The sequence below is a fragment of the Moschus berezovskii genome, chromosome 8 (assembly GCF_049115385.1).
Source record: "Moschus berezovskii isolate FMDL1 chromosome 8, NW_MosBer_1.0, whole genome shotgun sequence".
Lineage (NCBI taxonomy): Eukaryota > Metazoa > Chordata > Mammalia > Artiodactyla > Moschidae > Moschus > Moschus berezovskii.
In genome coordinates, this window is record NC_142467.1 from 106,450,202 (window position 1) to 106,470,988 (window position 20,787).

The 20,787-nt window shown below is 49.0% G+C and overlaps 1 protein-coding gene across 5 annotated transcripts in view; it reads left to right on the top strand.

Annotated features, from left to right (window-relative positions):
* Positions 1-11,448: 11,448 nt before the first annotated feature.
* The window catches only part of SLC27A1 (solute carrier family 27 member 1), a 38,581-nt gene continuing 29,242 nt past the window's right edge, over positions 11,449-20,787 (top strand). For 2 of the 5 annotated variants that reach the window (XM_088839166.1, XM_055431192.2), the window contains exon 1: positions 13,256-13,468. In XM_088839166.1, coding sequence (XP_088695292.1) covers positions 13,302-13,468 — 167 coding nt within the window. In that variant the 5' untranslated portion in view covers positions 13,256-13,301. Of the gene's footprint in view, positions 11,726-12,929; positions 12,984-13,255; positions 13,469-20,787 lie in introns of those variants that run through there. The other 3 variants (XM_055431186.2, XM_055431188.2, XM_055431189.2) reach the window with 3 other exon arrangements.

A 20,787-nucleotide genomic window follows, 5' to 3' on the forward strand; every position in this document is an offset into this window, starting at 1 on the left:
CATGTTTATCTGGGTCATTAGATATTTTTTGTATCATTCTTCTGTGTATTCTTGCCACATCTTCTTAATATCTTCTGCTTCTGTTAGGTCCCTACCATTTCTGTCCTTTATTGAGCCCATCTTTGCATGAAATGTTCCCTTGGTATCTCTAATTTTCTTGAAGAGATCTCTGGTCTTTCCCATTCTGTTGTTTTCCTCTATTTCTTTGCATTGATCACTGAGGAAGGCTTTCTTATCTCTCCTTGCTATTCTTTGGAACTCTGCATTCAAATGGGTATATCTTTCCTTTTCTCCTCTGCCTTTTACATCTCTTCTTTTCGCAGCAATTTGTAAGGCCTTCTCAGACAGCTGTTTTGCCATTTTGCATTTTTCTTTTTTTTTTTTTAGTTCTACCAGTTTATTGGTACCAATTCATCTCCCTGCGCCCTCATGCATGCGTGCTCAGTCGTGTAACCCCATGAACTGCAGCCCACCGGGCTCCTCTGTCCATGGGATTCTCCAGGCAAGAATACTGGAGTGGGTTGCCATTTCCTTCTCCATGCATTTATTTTTCTTGGAATGGTTTTGATCACTGCCTCCTGTACAATGTCACAAACCTCCACCCATAGCTCTTCAGGCACTCTGTCTATCAGATCTAAACCCTTGAATCTATTTGTCACCTTCCCCTGTATAATATAAGGGATTTGATTTAGGTTTACCTGAATGGTCCAGTGGTTTTTCCTACTTTCTTCAATTTAATTCTGAATTTTGTAATAAGGAGTTCATGATCTGAGCCACAGTCATATCCAGGTATTGTTTTTGCTGACTGTATAGAGCTTCTCCATCCTTGGCTGCAAAGAATATAATCAATCTGGTTTTGGTATTGACCATCTGGTGACGCCCATGTGTTGAGTCATCTCTTGTGTTGTTGGAAGAGGGTGTTTGCTATGACCAGTGCATTCTCTTGGCAAAACTCTGTTAGCTTTTGCCCTGCTTCATTTTGTACTCCAAGGCCAAACTTGCCTGTTACTCCAGGGATCTCTTAACTTCCTACTTTTGCATTCTAACCCCGTATGATGAAAAGGACATCTTTTTTTTTTTTTTTTTTGATGTGTGTTCTAGAAGGTCTTGTAGGTCTTCACAGAACTGTTCAACTTCAGCTTCTTTGGCATTAGTGGTTGGGGCATAGACTTGGACTACTGTGATATTGAATGGTTAGCTTGGAAACAAACAGATATTATTTTGTCGTTTTTGAGACTGCACCCAAGTACTGCATTTTGGACTCTTTTGTTGACTGTGAGGGCTACTCCATTTCTTCTAAAGGATTCCTGCCCACAGTAGTAGATATAATGGTCATCTGAGTTAAATTCACCGATTCCAGTCCATTTTAGGTCACCGACTCCTAAAATGTCGACGATCACTCTTGCCATCTCCTGTTTGACCACTTCCAATTTGCCTTGATTCATGGACCTAACACTCCAGGTTCCTGTGCAACACTGTCCTTTACAGCACCAGACTTTACTTCCATCACTGATCACATCCATAACTAGGTGTTGGTTTTGCCTTGGCTCTGTCTCTTCATTCTTTCTAGAGTTATTTCTCCACTCTCCTCCAGTAGCATATTGGGCACCTACTGACCTAGGGAGTTCATCTTTCAGTGTCACACTTTTCTGCTTTTTCATACTGTTCATTGGGTTCTCAAGGCAAGAATGCTGAAGCAGTTTGCCATTCCCTTCTCCAGTGGACCTCGTTTAGTCAGAAGTCTGCATGACCCGTCCATCTTGGGTGGCCCTACCCGGCATTGGCTCATAGTTTCTTTGAGTTGGACAGGGCTGTGGTCCATGTGATCAGTTTGATTAGTTTTCTGTGATTACCATTTTCATTCTGTCTGCCCTCTGATGGATGAGGATAAGAGGCTTGTGGGAGCTTTCTGGTGGGAGGGACTGGCTGTGGGGGAATCTGAGTCTTGCTTTGATGGGTGGGGCCATGCTCAGTTCAGTTCCGTTCAGTTCAGTCGCTCAGTCGTGTCCGACTCTTAGGGACCCCATGAATCACAGCACGCCAGGCCTCCCTGTCCATCACCAACTCCCGGAGTTCACTCAAACTCATGTCCATTGAGTCAGTGATGCCATCCAGCCATCTCATTCTCTGTCATCCCCTTCTCCTCCCGCCCCCAATCCCTCCCAGCATAAGAGTCTTTTCCAGTGAGTCAACTCTGTGCATGAGGTGGCCAAAGTATTGGAGTTTCAGCTTTAGCATCAGTCCTTCCAATGAAAACCCAGGATTGATCTCCTTTAGAATGGACTGGTTGGATCTCCTTGCAGTCCAAGGGACTCTCAAGAGTCTTCTCCAACACCACAGTTCAAAAGCATCAATTCTTCGGCGATCAGCTTTCTTCACAGTCCAACTCTCACATCCATACATGACAACTGGAAAAACCATAGCCTTGACTAGACGGACCTTTGTTGGCAAAGTAATGTCTCTGCTCTTTAATATACTATCTAGGTTGGTCATAACTTTCCTTCCAAGAAGTAAGTGTCTTTTAATTTCATGGCTGCAATCAGCATCCACAGTGATTTCGGAGCCCAAAAAAATAAAGTCTGACACTGTTTCCACTGTTTCCCCATCTATTTCCCATGAAGCGATAGGACCAGATGCCATGATCTTTGTTTTCTGAATGTTGAGCTTCAAGTCAACCTTTTCACTCTCCTCTTTCACTTTCATCAAGAGGCTTTTGAGTTCCTCTTCACTTTCTGCCATAAGGGTGGTGTTATCTGCATATCTGAGGTTATTGATATTTCTCCCAGCAATCTTGATTCCAGCTTGTGCTTCTTCCAGCCCAGCATTCCTCATGATATGCTCTGCATAGAAGTTAAATAAGCAGGGTGACAATATACAACCTTGAAGTACTCCTTTTCCTATTCGGAACCAGTCTGTGGTTCCATGTCCAGTTCTAACTGTTGCTTCCTGACCTGCATACAGGTTTCTCAAGAGGCAGGTCAGGTGGTCTGGTATTCCCATATCTTTCAGAATGTTCCACAGTTTATTGTGATCCACACAGTCAAAGGCTTTGGCATAGTCAATGAAACAGAAATAGATGTTTTTCTGGAACTCTCTTGCTTTCTCCATGATCCAGCAGATGTTGGCAATTTGATCTCTGGTGCCTCTGCCTTTTCTAAAACCTGCATGAACATCTGGGAGTTCACGGTTCACATATTGCTGAAGCCTGGCTTGGAGAATTTTGAGCATGACTTTACTAGCGTGTGAGATGAGTGAAATTGTGTGGTAGTTTGAGCATTCTTTGGCATTGCCTTTCCTTGGGATTGGAATGAAGACTGACCTTTTTCAGTTCTGTGGCCACTGCTGAGTTTTCCAAATTTGCTGGCATACTGAGTGCAGCACTTTCACAGCATCATCTTTCAGGATTTGAAATAGGTCAACTGGAATTCCATCACCACCACTAGCTTTGTTCGTAGTGATGCTTTCTAAGGCCATGCTCAGCACATCTTTAATCCAATTTTCTGCTGATGGGTGGGGCTGTGTTTCCTTCCTATAGTTTTGCCTGAGGTCAAACTATGGTAGGGCTAATGGCAGTAATGACCACCTCCTTCAAAATGACTTATGCCAGAATGTGAGGCCTCCCAGGACTGCTGTAGTTAGTACCCCTGACCCTCGGCAGGCCACTGTCAACCCACACGTCCACCAGACTCCTGGACACTCACAGGCAAGTCTGGCTCAGGGACTCGTGGGGTCACTGCGCCTTTCTCCCGGGCCCTGGTGCACACAAGGCTTTGTTGTCCCTTCTAAGAGTCTTATTTCCCTGTGGGTTCTCAGCCCTTTGGCTGGATCCCCAGTTTGGGAATCTGTTGTGGCCTCAGAACTTTTGCAACAGTGTGAGAACTTCTTCGGTATAACTGGTTTCCAGTTAGTGGGTCATCTGCTCGGTGGCTCTATGGTGGGGCTAATGGTGACTTCCTCCAAGAGGACTTAGGCCACACGCCACGACGCCTGGGTCTGCTGCAGCCAGAGCCCCTGCCCCTGTGGCAGGCCACTGCTGACACTTGCCTCTGCAGGAGACACTCGAACACTCAAAGGCAGGCCTGGCCCAGTCTCCTGTGGGGGTCACTGCTCCTTTCCCGGGGTGCTGGTGTGCACAAAGTTTTGTTTGCGCCCTCTGAGCCTCTGGCGGGTCTGAGGTTGGTGTGGCAGCTCTCCCACCACCTCGCTGGGGCGTCCCCTTTGCCCTTGGACGCCGGGTGTCTTTTTGGTGGATCCAACCTGGTCCTCTCAGTAGTTGCTCAGCAGTAGCTGCGACTTTGGCATTCACGCAGAAGATGAGCTTGTGTTCCTGACACCCTGCTCTTGCTCCCCGACCTTCAGAAGTGGCAGTTGGGTTTTTTTTGTCTTTTTGTACCTTGTTGTCCAGTTTTCAGGTTTTTTGTGTGTTTTTTTAAATATATATTTACTTTTGTTTATCTATTTAGCTGTGCTGGGTCTTAGCTGTGGCATGTGGGATCTAGTTCCCTGATCAGGGATTGAACCCAGGGCCCCTGCCTTGGGAGTGTGGAGTCTCAGCCACTGGACCACCAGGGAAGACCCTTATGCATTAATTTTTAGTCCCTGATCTCCCTACGAGGGAGCACAGTTGTTAAAGAATCTGCCTGTAATGCAGGAGACCTGGGTTTGATCCCTGAGTTGGGAAGAGCCCTTGGAGAAGGCAATGGCCACCCACTCCAGTACTCCTGCCTGGAGAATCCCATGGACAGAAGAGCCTGGTGGGCTACAGTCCACAGGGTCCCAAGAGTCGGACACAACTTAGCAACTAAACCACCATGAAAGCAAAAGTTGCTCAGTCGTGTCTGACTCTTTGTGACCCCATGGACTATATAGTCCATGGAGTTCTCTAGGCCAGAATACTAAGTGGGTAGCCTCTCCTTCTCCCAAACCACCATAATTTCTTTGCATTTTGCTCCTCAAGGATACATTTGTCCAGGTACAAGCGCTGCAGCAAGGGGTTCCAGGTCCCAGGTCCCAGTCTCAGAGACAGCTCATGGGACCCTGAGAAATAGTTTATTACCCTTGTATGAAAGCACTCAGTTTGGAGTGATTTATTACGCAGCACTAGGTAACCGGAACACCAGATCTTGAGGATGTTTTCTTGATCTGGAGAAACATGAGAGGCTCTGAAAGAAACTCAGTACTGGTTTTAAATAGTAAAAAAGAAAACCCACAAAATCCTCATTCTCAAGAGTCTATGTTGCCTTGTCAAGGCTTTTGTCACCAGGCCCATACCTGATGGGTCCCCATTAGGCTTTGCTGGTGGCTCTGTGGTTAAGAATCTGCCTGCCAATCCAGGAGACATGGGTTCAATCTCTGTGTCAGGAGGACCCCCTGGAGAAGGCAATTCCAGCATTCTTGCCTGGAAAATCCCATGGACAGAGGAGCCTGTGGGCTATGGTCCATGGGGTCGAAGAAGAATCAGATACGACTTCATTCTGATAGGAATAGAGTAAGACAGTTACACAGTTAGAAATCCCACTTGGGGATGAAAGGTAGAGAAGGACTTCAGGAGATCATTATAAACTAGACACCGATCATGAAATGCCCAGGCCTTCTGGCGATTAAGCAACAATTGGAACATTTTGAAATTAAACAAACTTACCTAGGCCAGTATCACAGAAAAAGATACAAGAGCCGCTCTTGGCCTTGTGAGGCCTGTAAGATAAAGAACCCTGAAAAACTGCATTCCTGCACGAAGCATGCCCAAGAACATGGGGGAAAGGTGACGTTTTGCTGAAACCTGAGCTGAATGACCATATTTTAGTCTATGTTACAGACTTTTTGCTAATATCCATATGATTCTAGGTAGCCATGAGAGTCCCCGTTAGACCATATAGAGTTAAAAGAGGAGCTAACGATGTAAGTCTTGACATCTACCCAACAATGAGGGAGAAAGTGGCATTCTTTCCTCCCCACTGTCTCTTTTTAAAGGTGTATCTGTTTGCTTATTTTTAGCTGTGCTGGGCCTCCGTCGCTGCTTTTGGGATGTCTCTAGTTGCCGGGAGAGGGCGTTGCCTTTCATTGTGATATGCAGGCTTCTCACTGTGGTGGCTTCTCCTGCTGCAGAGCACAGGCTCTGGGAGCTCATGCTTCAGTCACTGTGGCATCCAGGCTTAGCTGCTCCAGGCCAGTGGGTTCTTCCTGGACTAGGGAGCGAACCTGTGTGCCTTGTTTTGGCAGGTGTATCCTTAACCACTGGACCACCCCTGGTGGCTCAGACGGTAAAGAATCCACCTGTAATGCAGGAGACCTGGGTTCGACCCCCCTGCTTTGTTCTCAGAGTGGCAGAGTGCTCTTGCCTGCCTGCTTGTATCCTTCACAAGCATCCTATACTATTAAATCCACTTCTTACCTATCACTTTGCCTCTTGTTGAATTCTTTCTGCACCAAGACAAAAGCAGCTGAGCTTCAGTAAGCCCTATGATTAGGTCTGACGTTTCATCTGGGAGATTGTGGGTTTGGGTCCCATCTGAGGCATGTGGCTTCAATTCCGTTCAGAAACAATTTCCTGGTCAGATTTTCCTCAGTCTGCCAGAACCGTGGGAAGTCCCAACTTGTTGTGAATTCAAGATGTTACTGAGAGCAAAATGATCTCAACCATGGAGAATTTTTCTATGATGTTTATGAGGCGTGAAGAAAAACAAAAGCAAACCTCAGGAAAATGGTGTTGGGAGGCCAGAAGGGGGAGCTCTCACGCAGTACACTCAAGGTCAATAACAGAAGAACTGTCCTTTACAGGTCCCAACAGAAGAATCATCAGTTACGGGCACCAAGAAGAAAAGATGTACATTGCATCGCCTACAGGAAATCGACTCCCCCAGGAACTCTGCCAATGAGAAACTGTCATCACATGAACTCTCACTTTTCTCCGATGGATTTTCCTAAAACAATGCCTCTCAACTTCCTCCTTTTTCTCTGTAATATAATGACACTCTCCTTTAAAAAAATGATTATCTATTCATTTATTTGGTTTTTCCAGTAGTCATGTATGGATGTGAGAGTTGGACTATATAAAGAGAGCTGAGTGCCGAAGAATTGATGCTTTTGAACTGTGGTGTTGGAGAAAACTCTTGGGAGTCCCTTGAACAGCAATGAGATCCATCCAGTCCATCCTAAAGGAAATCAGTCCTGAATATTCATTGGCAGGACTGATGCTGAAGCTGAAACTCCAATATTTTGGCCACCTGATGCGAAGAATTGACTCATTTGAAAAGACCCTGATGCTGGGAAAGATTGAAGGCGGGAGGATAAGGGGACAACAGAGGATGAGATGGTTGGATGACATCACTGACTCAATGGACATGAGTTTGAGTAAACTCCGGGAGTTGGTGATGGACAGGGAGGCCTGGTGTGCTGCAGTGCATGGGGTCGCAGAGAGTCAGACAAGACTGAGCGACTGAACTGATTTTGGCTGCACTGGGTGTTTGTTGCATCACGGGCTTAGTTTTGGTATGTGGGATCTTAGTTCCCCAGCTAGGGATTGAACCCAGCCCCTGGGTGTGTGTATTGAGAGCACAGAGTCTTATCCACTGGACCACCAAGAAGTCCCCTTCTCTCTTTTTTAATCATTGGACTTGCCTATGGTTTATGTCCTGAATTGCAGTTCCATGCTATTCCCCCATAAGCCCATCTTTGCTGGTAAAATAACTGTTTTTATTTTCAAGGTCAACAGAGGTGCTGGGTTTGTGTTCTCAGAACAGCCCTCTAAGGCCTGCGTGGTTTTATTCCATCTCACAGTGAAGCACAGAACCTGGGAGCAGTCACTCAGCCAACGGTATCTGTCAGACTACACAGCCCACTCCAGCTCGACCGGACCTTTCAGCTATCCCAGAATTTCCAAACTGTAGCACCTCCGCCCTTTGGGGCCAGATCATTCTGGGGGCTGTCGCAAACATCGCAGGACATTTGGCAGCATCCCTGGCCTCCACTCACTAGATACCGTAACACCCTCCACTCCCACCACTCATGATTCATTGTAACAGTTAGCAATGCTTCCAGAGAGTTCCCTGGCTGTCCTCGGCTGAGACTCTGAGCTCCCAATTCAGGGAGCCCACATTTACCCCTAGTCAGAGAACTAGGTCTCACATGCCACAACTAAGACCCAGCGCAGCCATATAAATAAATACATAAATATTTTTTAAATGTCTCTAGGTGTAAACAAATGTCCAGAGGGGGCAAGATCACCTCCTAGTTGAGAATCACCGTTCTAATGTGTTACCCTGCGGTTACTGGGCTGACTGGTTGCCCTTACAGAGACATGTGCAAGGCCTAACCCCCTAGAACCTGTGACTGTGACCTTTTTTTGGAAAAAGGGTCTTTGCAGATGTAATTAAAATTTCATGATGTGATCATCCTGGACTATTTAGGTAGGTCCTAAATCCAACAACAAGTGTCCTTGTAAGAGGCACAAGAGATAGACACAGGGAAGCAATGTGACGATGGAGGCAGAGATGGGACGAAGATGGCCACGAGCCAAGGAACGCCTGGACCTGGAGGCAGGAGGTGGATGCCCACCACCCAGAGCAAAGGGGTCAGAGATTCATTCCCTGTGGACTGAAACGCCAAGACAAAAACAGCAGGACAATTAAAGGAGGAGGTTGGGCCCTGCCCAGACCACATATTTCTCATTCTCGAAGTCAGGAGAACTGCCCGACCACACGCGTGCAGAAAGACTCTTTAGAAGTCAAAGAAGGCGATGTGGAGGGAGGCTCTACGCCTTTCCAGTGGAATCCATCTTGGCTAAGAGATGCGTACGCACACATGGGAGGGTCCAAACATGGACTGCGGACCAGGAAATCAAAATGACTGGCCAAAGGAAACCCGGAAGAAATGCCCCCTAAAAGTCATTCAACTACAAGGATGCAACTCAGCGGCCCTTTCTCTCTCTGCGTCTGCCTATGTGCCTATCCACGTCAGTCAGATCAATTGTTCCGTCGTGTCTGACTCTTTGTGACCCCAAGGACTGCAGCACGCCAGGCGTCCTGGTCCATCACCAACTCCCGGAGCTTGCTCAAACTCATGTCTATCGAGTCGGTGATGCCATCCAACCAGCTCATCCTCTGTCGTCCCCTTCTCCTGCCTTCAATCTTTCCCAGAATCAGGGTCTTCTCTAAGGCGTCAGTTCTTCACATCAGATGACCAAAGTATTGAAGCTTCAGCGTCAGCATCAGTCCTTCCAATGAATATCCACATGTACTGCACTCTTTTTCCTCTTAATACTTTGCTTCACTACTTTCCATCTTTGTGGGAATTCTTTCCTGTAAAGCCGAAGTGCCAGGTCCTTGTCACTGACCACCAGTCCACTGGCTAAGATTTGGTGGTCTCCCACCGACCCGGCCTCGGTCTCCAGCTGGGAACCCGAACCCTGCTTCAGGCTGTTGCTCACCGAGGACACCTGAGGTCAGAACCACCAGAAACTGAAAGAGGCAAGAAAGGACCCCTAGAAATTCCAGCCAGAGTGAAGGTGCTGACACTCTGATTTCTGAGCCCGGCTTCAGGAGGAACTGTGAGACAATATACTCCTGTTATTTTAAGCTCCTCAGTTTGGAGGATGTTATTATGGCATCCCCACTAAACTGATGCCTCTACTGTGGTGGGCACTTGAACTTGGCTGAGAGAAACTACTCCCTCCCCCACAGTGCTCATGTGTATTTATAGCGCAATTCCCATGCTTTGATTGTCCACTTATTTTATTTTATTTCAACGTATGCTTCACTTCTCTCATTCTTCCAGAAAGTTCCAATAATTCCCTCTGCTGAGGCCTGCAAACCCCTGTGGTTACCTGGGGAAGGGAGACACCTGTCCTTCTGTCTCCCCCACCTACTGTGTGCCTGTTCATTCTCCAGATGAGAAGCCCCCACGAAACTTTCTGCATGGTGCCCTGGGAGGTGAGCACCCAGAGGGCAACCAATGTGCAGAGGTGAGAGGTGACCCACCCAAGATCACCCCGCTGGAGAGGCTCAAAGCCTGCTTTGACCCTGAAGCTTGAGTTCTGCTCCCCTTGTCCAGGTCTCAGTTTCCCCTTCTGTGAAATGGGGACAGGACTGTTCCTTTACCGGTCATCTGGAACCCTGGAGAACTGCTGTTTTTGGAACTGGGAATTATTCAGATCTTAGGCAGGGAATGCTGCCATGTGTTGTGTGATGTCCCTGGGGGTGTGTGGAAGCCCTTATGTAAAGAGATAAACAAAGGGCTTCCCAGGTGGCGCTAGTGGTAAAGAACCTGCTTGCCAATGTAGGAGATGTAAGAGATGCGGGTTCCATCCCTGGGTCCGATGCCTGGGTCGGGAAGATCCCCTGGAGGATGGCACAGCAGCTCACTCCAGTAATCCTGCCTGGAGAATCCCATGGACAGAGGAGCCTGGCAGGCTACAGTCAGTAGGGTTGCAAAGAGTTGGACACAACTGAAGCGACTTAGCAGCAGCAGCAGGGGTAAAAAAAAAAGAACACTGCTTACTGAAAACAGCTTGGGTCAGTGCTAGGGAAATGGTCCCTCCACTGAAGTACTGGCACCATCTTAAGAAAAAGGTGGGTCTCCAGAGCTATTAGGATTTGGCGTTTGCTGACTGAAGACCCAGAAGAGTGTCTCCGGGAGCCATGGGAGGAGTTAGAAGAGATTGTGAATGCAGCATGTGGGATCTTAAGTTGCTCCACCAAGGATGAACCCTGTGGAAGCACAGAATCTTAATAACCACTGGACCACCAGGGAAGTCCCATGTGTATTACTGGTATTCAGTCAGGGCTCAGTAAACTTAGAAAGATGGGGGGAGGGGGAGAGAAGAATGTGGAAGAAGAGGAGGGGAGGAGGGAAGGCCACAGGCCGGGAGGAGAAGCGGCAGAGGAGTGGGTGGAGGAGAAGGTGAGCCAACAGGGAGTGGAGGAAGGCTAAGGGAGGGGGCGGAAAACTTGAAGAGGGGAAGGAGAATGGGGGAGGGGGAGGGGTGGGGGAATCAGGGCAAGATGGAGAAGAGGGAGAAGTTTAAGGAAGACTGAAAGCGGAAGAAGGGGAGCAAGGTCTCTGCCCACATTTGTGAAAGAATGAATCTCAACTCCAGGTTGACACTGTCAAGCCTCAGTTTCTTTATCTGTAAAATGGGGTGATCACAATAGCACTATCTGGAAGGAAAAGAGTAGCTGCTGTAGTTTCTGGGCATGGCTGAGAAAGTCAGGGACCAATGGCTGGCTTTGGGCCTGTCCTCCGGATCTGCCTCCTCAGCCCCATCTCACCCACCCTAGGCAGCCCGCAGAGACAAAAGGCAGCATGCGTGGGGGGAGTGCCTGCCCAGTCCTGTCCTCTAAATAGTGCTGGAAGCAGGCGCTGGCTGCCTCTCAAGGAGAAAACTGAGAAGGTCGGCCAAGCAGGGAAGAAACAAGCAGGGGTGGGACAGGCAGGGGGGCAGAGGAAGGGGGAGCTTGGAGAGAGGGTTCCAAGCCAGAAGCCCACATGGGCACAATGCAATCACAGCAGGCCCCATGAGACTGCAGAACCAGAAGCCCCAAGGGCAGGTTCTCTGTCTTGGCCTCACTGTCGGTGCCCGCCTCCTGCCTGAGCTTCTGGGAGCCCACGATCGAGCAGCCAAAGCCTGAGGATCCGTGAGTGGCTCCAGGTCAGCCAGGGAACAAGGTGGTGAGCAGTGAGGACAGCACTAGACTTCACCTGATCAGTTGGAGGGCTTTAGGGTCTCTAGGTGAGCATTTAGGACTCTGGGAGGCAAGTAAAGGACTCTGTGGAGCTTCCTGTGGAAGGATGGGGACCTGGTGTGTGGATTTTTTTATCCTCCCTGGGCAGCTGGGGTGTTATTGAGACTACACTCATAAGATTTGGAGATTCGGATTTGGGATTACCTGGGTCCCTGGAATATACCTTTAAGACTGAGGTGGGGTTGGATTCCCTCGCAGCTCAGCCTCAGTCGGTGAAGAATCTTTCTGCAGTGCAGGAGGCCTGGGTTCGATTCCTAGGTCGAGAAGATCCCCTGGAGAAGGAAATGGCAACCCACTCCAGTATTCCTGCCTAGAGAATCCCATGGACAGAGGAGCTTGGCAGGCTACACAGTCCATGGGGTCGCAAGAGTCGGACACGACTTAGCGACTAAACCAGCACCCAGGGGTTGGATATTCTGGGGCCCTTAGGCTGTGAGTTTAGGGCTCCTCAGGTTCCAGGAACGTGTGTTTAAAAACCGAAGAGGCGTTAGGGATTGGATTTAGAACAAGCTGAGCCAAAACCCAGTACAGGTAGGCCCTAAGTATAAACTGGGACTTTATAGTCCCCGGGCGGTTAGAATTCAGTTTGTCATCCAGGGCTTGGTCCGGGAGCGCCGGGGAGCCACGCCTCTTGGCTGAGGGACGCACAAGTTTTCTAATTACCAGGCTGGGAGGGGAGCTGGGAGCCTGGCGAAATTTGGTCTTGGAGACAGCGGCCGTCCTTGCCAGGGCGCTCTAGCCCCCAGGTCTCGTTGGCAGTCGTCACTCTGGCCAGAAACAACTCTCTATGGTCCTGGCCTCCGGTGAGGGGCGGGCCTCTGCTGTGCCGCAGCGGGGCTCTAAGTCAGGTCTGAAGAGAGCTTGCCTGGGAGGGCAGGCGGGGCCGGGCCTAGGGTGCTAGGTGGGCCCGGGGGGTGGTGACTGCCAAAGCCTGAGGGCGGGGTTGGCAGCCGGGGTGGAACTCAGGCCTGGGAACACCGGCTAAGCCCGGGACTGGGGGCGGGGCTTGAGCCCCAGGGGCGGGGCCTGATTCAGAGTGGGGCGGGGCCATGGGACTAACCTCGGGGCCGAACCTGGTCTGGAGCGGGCGGGGCTCTGGAACAGTGTTTGGCGCTTACGGGCGGGGCCCGAGGCCCAACCTGGGGGCGGGGCCAAGTGAGTGGCGGAGGCGGGTGGAGGCGGGACCTAGAGGAAAGCTCGGGACCAGGGACTGTGGTGGGGCCAAGGTGGAGCCTAGGCTTGTGGGTGAGTCGTTAAGGTGGAGCTTGGGTTCAGGGCACCGCCGCTCAATCGAGGCATGGAGCGGGGCTCGCCAGTGACTGACGGAACAGGACTGTGTCGGGGGCGTGGAGATACACTAATGATTGGCAGAAAAGCCTGGGCCGGGCTTGAAGCAGGGAGGTCTGGGACGGGGCGGAGCCTGTCCGAGACACGTCCAATCCCAGGCATCGGGGTGGGGCCTGGCTCGAAGCGGGAGCGGAGCTCGATCTGGGGGCGGGGTTGGGTCGGTCGTGAGGCGGGGCCCGGGCTGCCCGCGGCCTCAGAGCTCTCCGCCTCCCCAGGATGCGGGCTCCAGGTGCAGGTTCGGCTTCCGTGGCCTCTCTGGTGCTGCTATGGTTGCTCGGACTGCCGTGGACTTGGAGCACAGCGGCGGCGCTCGGCGTGTACGTAGGCGGCGGCGGCTGGCGTTTCCTGCGCATCGTCTGCAAAACCGCGAGGCGGGACCTCTTGTGAGTGCAGCCCGGGCCTGATCCAGGGGCTGGGGGCGGGGGCGGGCTGCGTGTCCGCGCGGGGCGAAGAGAGGGCGTCTGCAAGGGCGGCGTGAAGGCAGGGGAGAGAGGTTTGGGAGGCTGGGAGGCGGGGTTTGGGTGAGGGCGGGGCTAGGGGCGGTGCCGGGTCGGAAAAGAGTGGACTGGGGACTCTGAGGGCACCTGCAGGGGACAACTTGAGGGTCCTTGGAGGGAGATGAGTAGGTTTCAATGCCCTTGAGACGGAGTGGGTGACTTCAGGGAGCTGGACGACAGCTTGGGGGTATTAGGACTGCGAGTAGGACTTCCGGAGAGCTGAGACTGATGGAGGGGGAGCTGTGCGTTTTAGGGGGGTGGGGGTCTCTATGCGGCTTTGGTGACTGGGAGGACTGGGAACTCTTCAGGGACTCTGGTAGGTCCCTAGGGGTCTGTCAGGGAAACTGTCTCAGGGAAGATGAAAGGGCTTCCTGGGGAATGTGTGAAGGGTTTTTAGGGTCTTTGAAGGGTGTTTGTCTCTTCGGGGCCATTTACAGCTTTCTCTGTAGTTAGAATGCTGTTTGAGAGTTTGAGATCTGTGCGTGATTTTGGGGGTTGTTCAAGCCCTGCCGAGAGGTTGCTGTGTATTCCAAGGCTTGCTTGGAGGTCTCTGGTGACTGACTGTCTCTAGGGAGGGTGCACAGGCATCCTTGGAAGGTGTCTGGGCTGTCTCTGAGGGCCTTGCTCAGAGAAGCTGTTGGGAGTTTTTCTGGGGTGAAATAAATGTTTCTGGGCATTCCACCGGAGCAAGTCTTAGGAACAGCCTCCACGTGGAAGTCCGTGAACACTTGCTATGGGTCTGCCAGTCTTGGTGCCCATGAGAAGATGGGAGGACTAACCCATTGTAAACATAAACTGAGTTTCTGTGAGCAACAGGGATGGTGTGGAGTTGGGAAAAGTTCCTCTGCTAACTGACTGGTTCTGAACCTTTTAGAACCCGTCCTTTCCTTTCTACACCCTGGTCCCTGCCCCTGGTTTTCTGACATGCAGCTCAGATTGTACTCTCTGCTCATACATTTTCCACGACCTCTACCCACTGCAGTAGAAAAGACTCAGTCCCCAGCTGTGTCCTTGGGGTCCTGCCATTCTATTGCCTGCCCATTTGCCACTCCCCACATCTCCATAGGTGAACCCCAGACGGCCCCCAGATCAACTTGCCTTGTCAGGCTCAGGCTGCTTCCTCTGCCTGGAACATGTACGAGTGCGTGCTCTGTCGCTCGGTGGTGTCTGCCTCTTTGCAATCCCCTGGGCTGTAGCCCACCAGGCTCCTCTGTCCATGGGGTTCTCCAGGCAAGAATACTGGAGTGGGTTGTCAGTCTTCAGTCGTGTCCAACTCTTTTGAGACCCCATGGACTGTAGCCGGCCAGGCTCCTCTGTCCATGGGAGTCTCCAGGCAAGAATATTGGAGTGGGTTGCCATTTCCTTCTCCAGGGAATCTTCCTGACCCAGGGATCAAGCCCGAGTCTCCTGTGTCTGGAGGATTCTTTAACACTGAGCCACCTGGGAAGCCCACGGGACGTCTTTTTTTTTTTTCCCCACCTGGTGATGCCTTATGATGTTGCCTCCCTCAGAGGAACCTTTGCTGAATTTTCCTGGGCAGCACTCTCCCATGCTCTAACAATCTAGACCATGTGAGCTTTCTGACCTTGTTCCCAAACTCCTGTCCTTCTCTTTGTCACTCTTCCCACTACACCGGCCTCCGTGCCATTCCTAAACACGCTCCTATTTATTCAAGCCCCAGATCACAGTTCCCTTGCTCTTTATTTTCATCATGGGTTAAATGTCACCTCCTCAGACAGTCCTCCCCGACCCTGTGTCTCTGTAGACCCTCCTACCTTCTTGCTTTCTGGGAGAATAGCTAAGATTGACGCAGGGCTTCTTCTGTGTGAGGTACCCTGGGAATCATGACTTCTTCAAGTGCTCCCAGCCACCCTGGGAGGTCTGTACTGTCTTGTCCCATCTTACAGTTGAGCAGATTGAGGTGCAGCATGGTTTGGTCACTTGCCCAAGATCACACAGTCGGCCGATACAAGGGGCAAGATTTGAACCCAGACAATGTGGCCCCAGAACTTGACTTGTAACCACGAGCAGCATCAGTCACTTACAATTATCTTGTGTGTCTGCTTTCTTGCCTTTTAATTTTGGGGTCTCTTTTCCCCTTCAGACTAAACTGTGGGCCTGGTGGGGGCAGGTGGCACACACTGTGCCACTGTGGCCCTGGCCTCTCCTTCCATCATGGTGGCACTCAGCAAGTGCACAGGATATATTCTTTGGACCTTTCCCCACCTCCTTCCTTGGACTTGCCTAGGCCCCAGCTCTGCTCCACAGGGCATGCCCAGTCCTGTCTCCCCTGGAACAGGGTAGGAGCTAAGTCCACTCTGAATCCCTGACACAGAGCTTGGCACATTTCTGTAAGGAGGTAGCCTGGAAGATGACTGCACCTTCTGGTCTTCATACCTTTGTATGATCCCTTTCCTTTGAGTGTCGGCTGGACCTAGTGATTCACTTCTTTTTTTTTCAGTTCACAAATGTTTATTACCAAATTGCTGAAAGCTTTTAGGAGAAAAGATAAGAGATTTCCTTAAACTTGGAAAAACAAAACACAAAAGAACCAGCAACGTTTTAAGCAAAAAATCATAAAAAATTATAATCATCTTCATCAGTTCATTCAGTCCTATGCAATTAGCTTTTGATCTTCATCTTTTGTTAACAGTTTTATGAATCTAGTTTTTCTTTAGAGTTCTATAAATCCTTACTTAGTTGATGTTATGATCTGAAAGTTACCATAAACTTGTATCCTAGAGTACTTGTCAGAATCCTTTTTAGAAATTTCTCTGAAGAAGGAACACTCTTGTAGGAACTCTTTAGGAAAAGCCTCAGAGTAAAGCAATAACTGTCTGTAAATGTCAAAAGACTTAAAATGCCATGGCTAAAGATCTGATTAGAGTTCATTACAGTGTACTTGACAGGGAAATTTGGTTATTTCTATGATACATAGCACTCTAAGACAGTAACTAGAATTATGACTGATAATATTATCAGTTATTATATTATTATTATAAATAGAACATTACTATATGTATTATAATGTTTTATTACAACATTACCAGATACTAACATATATTATATTTCTGGGAATGTCATATAATTTTAAAAATACTTATATTCCTATATGCTGCTGCTGCTACTAAGTCACTTCATTCGTGTCTGACTCTGTGCGACCCCATAAACGGCAGCCCACCAGGCTCCCCTGTCCCTGGGATTCTCCAGGCAAGAACACTGGAGTGGGTTGCCGTTTCCCTCTCCAATGCGTGAAAGTGAAGTCGCTCAGTTGTGTCCGACTCTTAGCGACCCCATGGACTGCAGCCTACCAGGCTCCTCCATCCATGGGATTTTCCAGGCAAGAGTACTGGAGTGGGGTGCCATTGCCTTCTCCGATATACCTATATAAATACAATATAAAGAAAGCTTAGTATTTTTACTTCTTAATGCTTCTTCACATGTAATTTAATATATCAAATAAGTCTAATTAGTTTAACATCTATATTTTTATGAGAAGAGAGGACAAATCTTTTGTAATATGCTAGGGGCCCTCTAAAAAAATCCCAAAGTTAGTTTGAGGTCAAAAAAACTTCTTTGAGAATTTCATTTTTGGGAAGTTTGTAAAACAATACTAAAAGGTTTAAAAACACTTGGTCACATAGGGTCATAGGACACTGTGAAACAATACTAATGTATTTAACCAAAGTGGCAAAGACTTTACAGGCAAATATAGGTTGCATAGTTAGTGATTCACTTCTGATGAACAGAATATAGCAAAAGCGATAGGATATTATTTCTGCGATTAGGTCATCAAAGACTGTGGCTTCCATCTGGGGTGCTCTTTCGTGGGTCCCTTACATGGCAGTCAGTAAGGCAGCTCTCTGGAGAGTTTCACATGAGTGAACTTGGAAGTAGATTCTTTCCCAGTGAAACCTTGAGATGACCACAGGCCCAGCCAACACCTTGATTTACAAGAGAGCCAGAGCCAGACCACATGAATTCCTGAAACTGTGAGATAATGAATGTTTGTTATTTCCAGTCCGTAACTTTGGGTGTAATTTGTTACACAGCAATAGCTAACTAATGCAGCTTGTCATAATACCCACCTCCCACTCCATACCAGTGTTCTAGTGTTCTCACTAAGTGTTCTTGTAAGGAAGGAATGCTTACAATCCCATTTGATTGTTGATGAACCAAAGCACAAATGGGGCAGGTCATTGCCTAAAAATGCATAGCCAGGGAGGGGCAGGGCTCTAGAGTCTGTTCTTAGCTGCTGTGTTGTGCTGGAGTAGTGGTGGAGGCTGGCTACATTTAGATCTGAGGTTCAAAATATTTAAGCACCCTGCCCCAGTTCTTCCAGCTCTCCTCTATTTTCATCATGAAATCTGATCACATTCATCCTTGTTTATTTCTTCCTGCCCCTGTGCCCTGGGGCTCAGTGTGAAAACAGGAGGGGGCAAAAGGAACAGAGGGACAAGAAGAAGCCTCAGGAAGGGTCCAAAGGCAGACAGTGGCCTCTTTGTCCCCAGAGTGGGGGTGGCTTGTGCTGCTGCCAGGCAGGGCGGCCTAGGCATGTGGCTGGAGCCCAGCGCTGAAGTCCACTGCCTGCCCGTGGGTGTGCTGCAGAGAGGGCTGTGAATGCTCGGGTAACGTGAGCAGGAGCCCCTGCGGCCTCAGTTCGCATTTCTTTGCTGTGTCGTCTGTGGACAGGAAGCATCCTTGTGGGGACTGTTTCCTGTGGTTCCCACCTTTACTGCTAACCCTCTGCCCATGGCTGTAACGCTAGTATACCTTCATGGGGTTTTGGGGTACCCTACTGAATTCATCCATGGGAAGCTCTTAGAGGAGAGCTGGGCACAAAGCAGGTGCTCAGACTTGTTGGTCCTGATTGCCTTCAGGCAGCAGTGGGTGCCTCAGTGGTTAGGAGCTTGGTGGCTGGAGCCAGAGTAGCTAGCCCATGAAATATCACCCTCTGGGTCTCCATTCCTTCATCTGTAAGAGTACGCCTTGTACAGCACCTCTCCTTCAAGAAAACATGAATTGAGCACCTGCTGTGTGCAGCATGGGCACTTGGCCTGCCATGTGGGGCAAGCTTGAGCAGGAGCAGAGGGACCCTGCCAGGGGGCCTGGGTCTGGGTTGTTCTGTCCTCTCCTAGTTGTGTGACCTTGTGTATGTTAATTCACCTCTCTGAGTGCCCCCACCTCATCCACCATCTGACATGGGGATTTTAGAACGCTACTTTGAAGGGTGGTTGTAAGGTCAGCTCAATAAACACTGAGGACGCTCATCGGAGCAACTCTGTTTATTAGTTGAATGGTCAGGATATCAGGATTTGACCAGGGAGTTGAGTGCATAAACGGCTAACTTTTGACATTTTACATTTTCAGGTATTTTTTTTGTAGTGATTAATACATTTAACAGGTACAAAATTCAGATGTTACAGAGAGGTTTGCATGAATGTTACATTCTCTGGACTGCCTGCAACTCTGCAGTTTCCCTCCTCAGGGGTGTCTTATGTCTCTTTTCCAAGATATAGTTATGTAGGGGCTTCCCTGGTGGTCAAGTGGCTAAGACTCCATGTTCCCAATGCAGGGGACCTGGATTTGATCCCTGGTCAGGGAACTAGATCCTACATGCTTCAACTAAGAGTTCATAGGCCACAACTAAAGAACCTGCTTGCTGCAAACAAAACCTGGCGCAGCCAAATAAATACATACATATTTTGAAAAAGAAATATATGCAGACCTTTCGTTCTTTTTTAAAATATTTGGCCACATCCCACGACTTGTGGGACCTTTGTTCCTCAGTTCCTTTCAGTTCAGTCCAGTCGCTCAGTCGTGTCTGACTCTCCGCGACCCCATGAATCACAGCACGCCAGGCCTCCCTGTCCATCACCAACTCCCGGAGTTCACGCAAACTCATGTCCGCAGAGTCGGTGATGCCATCCAGCCATCTCATTCTCTGTTGTCCCTGTCTCCTCCCACCCCCAATCCTTCCCAGCATCAGAGTCTTTTACAGTGAGTCAACTCGTCGCATGAGTGACCAAAGTATTGGAGTTTCAGCTTTAGCATCAGTCCTTCCAGTGAACACCCAGGGTTGATCTCCTTTAGAATGGACTGGTTGGATCTCTTTGCAGTCCAAGGGACTCTCAAGAGTCTTCTCCAGCACCACAGTTCAAAAAGCATCAATTCTTCGGCGATCAGCTTGTTTCAAATAGGAAAAGGAGTATGTCAAGGCTGTATTTTGTCATCCTGCTTATTTAACTTCTATGCAGAGTACATCATGAGGAACGCTGGGCTGGAAGAAGCACAAGCTTGAATCAAGATTGCCGGGAGAAATATCAATAACCTCAGATATGCAGATGACACCACCCTTATGGCAGAAAGTGAAGAGGAACTCAAAGGCCTCTTGTTGAAAGTGAAAGAGGAGAGTGAAAAGGTTGCCTTGAAGCTCAACATTCAGAAAATGAAGATCATGGCATCTGGTCCCATCACTTCATGGGAAATAGATGGGGAAACAGTGGAAACAGTGTCAGACTTTATTTTTTGGGCTCCAAAATCACTGCAGATGCTGACTGCAGCCATGAAATTAAAAGACGCTTACTCCTTGGAAGGAAAGTTATGACCACCCTAGATAGCATATTAAAAAGCAGAAACATTACTTTGCCAACCAAGGTCCGTCTAGTCAAGGCTATGGTTTTTCCCGTGGTCATGTATGGATGTGAGAGTTGGACTGTGAAGAAAGCTGATCGCCGAAGAATTTGTTCCTCAACCCAGGGTCAAACCCATGCCCCCTGCCTTGGAAGGCAGAGTCTTAATCACTGAACTGCTGGGGAAGTCCCAGACTTCTCATGAGTGGCCACACATTCGTCATCATTTTCTTCACCTCATGCTTTCTTTCTTCTCTCCACTTACACTTGAAATTTTTACTTTTATTAAAGTCATGCAAGGTTCAAGATGCAAGATTCTAAGCCGTCTACCTCAAGTGGCAGCTGCCTGCCCAATCTTGACCCACATTTTCTCTTCTCTATCAGGAGTGATTCTTGTTTGAATCTCCAAATGGCTTGTGTGACAGTAGCTCCGTTTTTTCACTTTGAGCGATTGTCTGTCATCCCCCTCTATGGAAGATGAGGATTCAGCACCCCTTTATCCCCCTGTCATTTTCTTTCTGTTCCTGTTCATGCTGTACACCCATACATACCCAGACATACATGTTTCTCCAT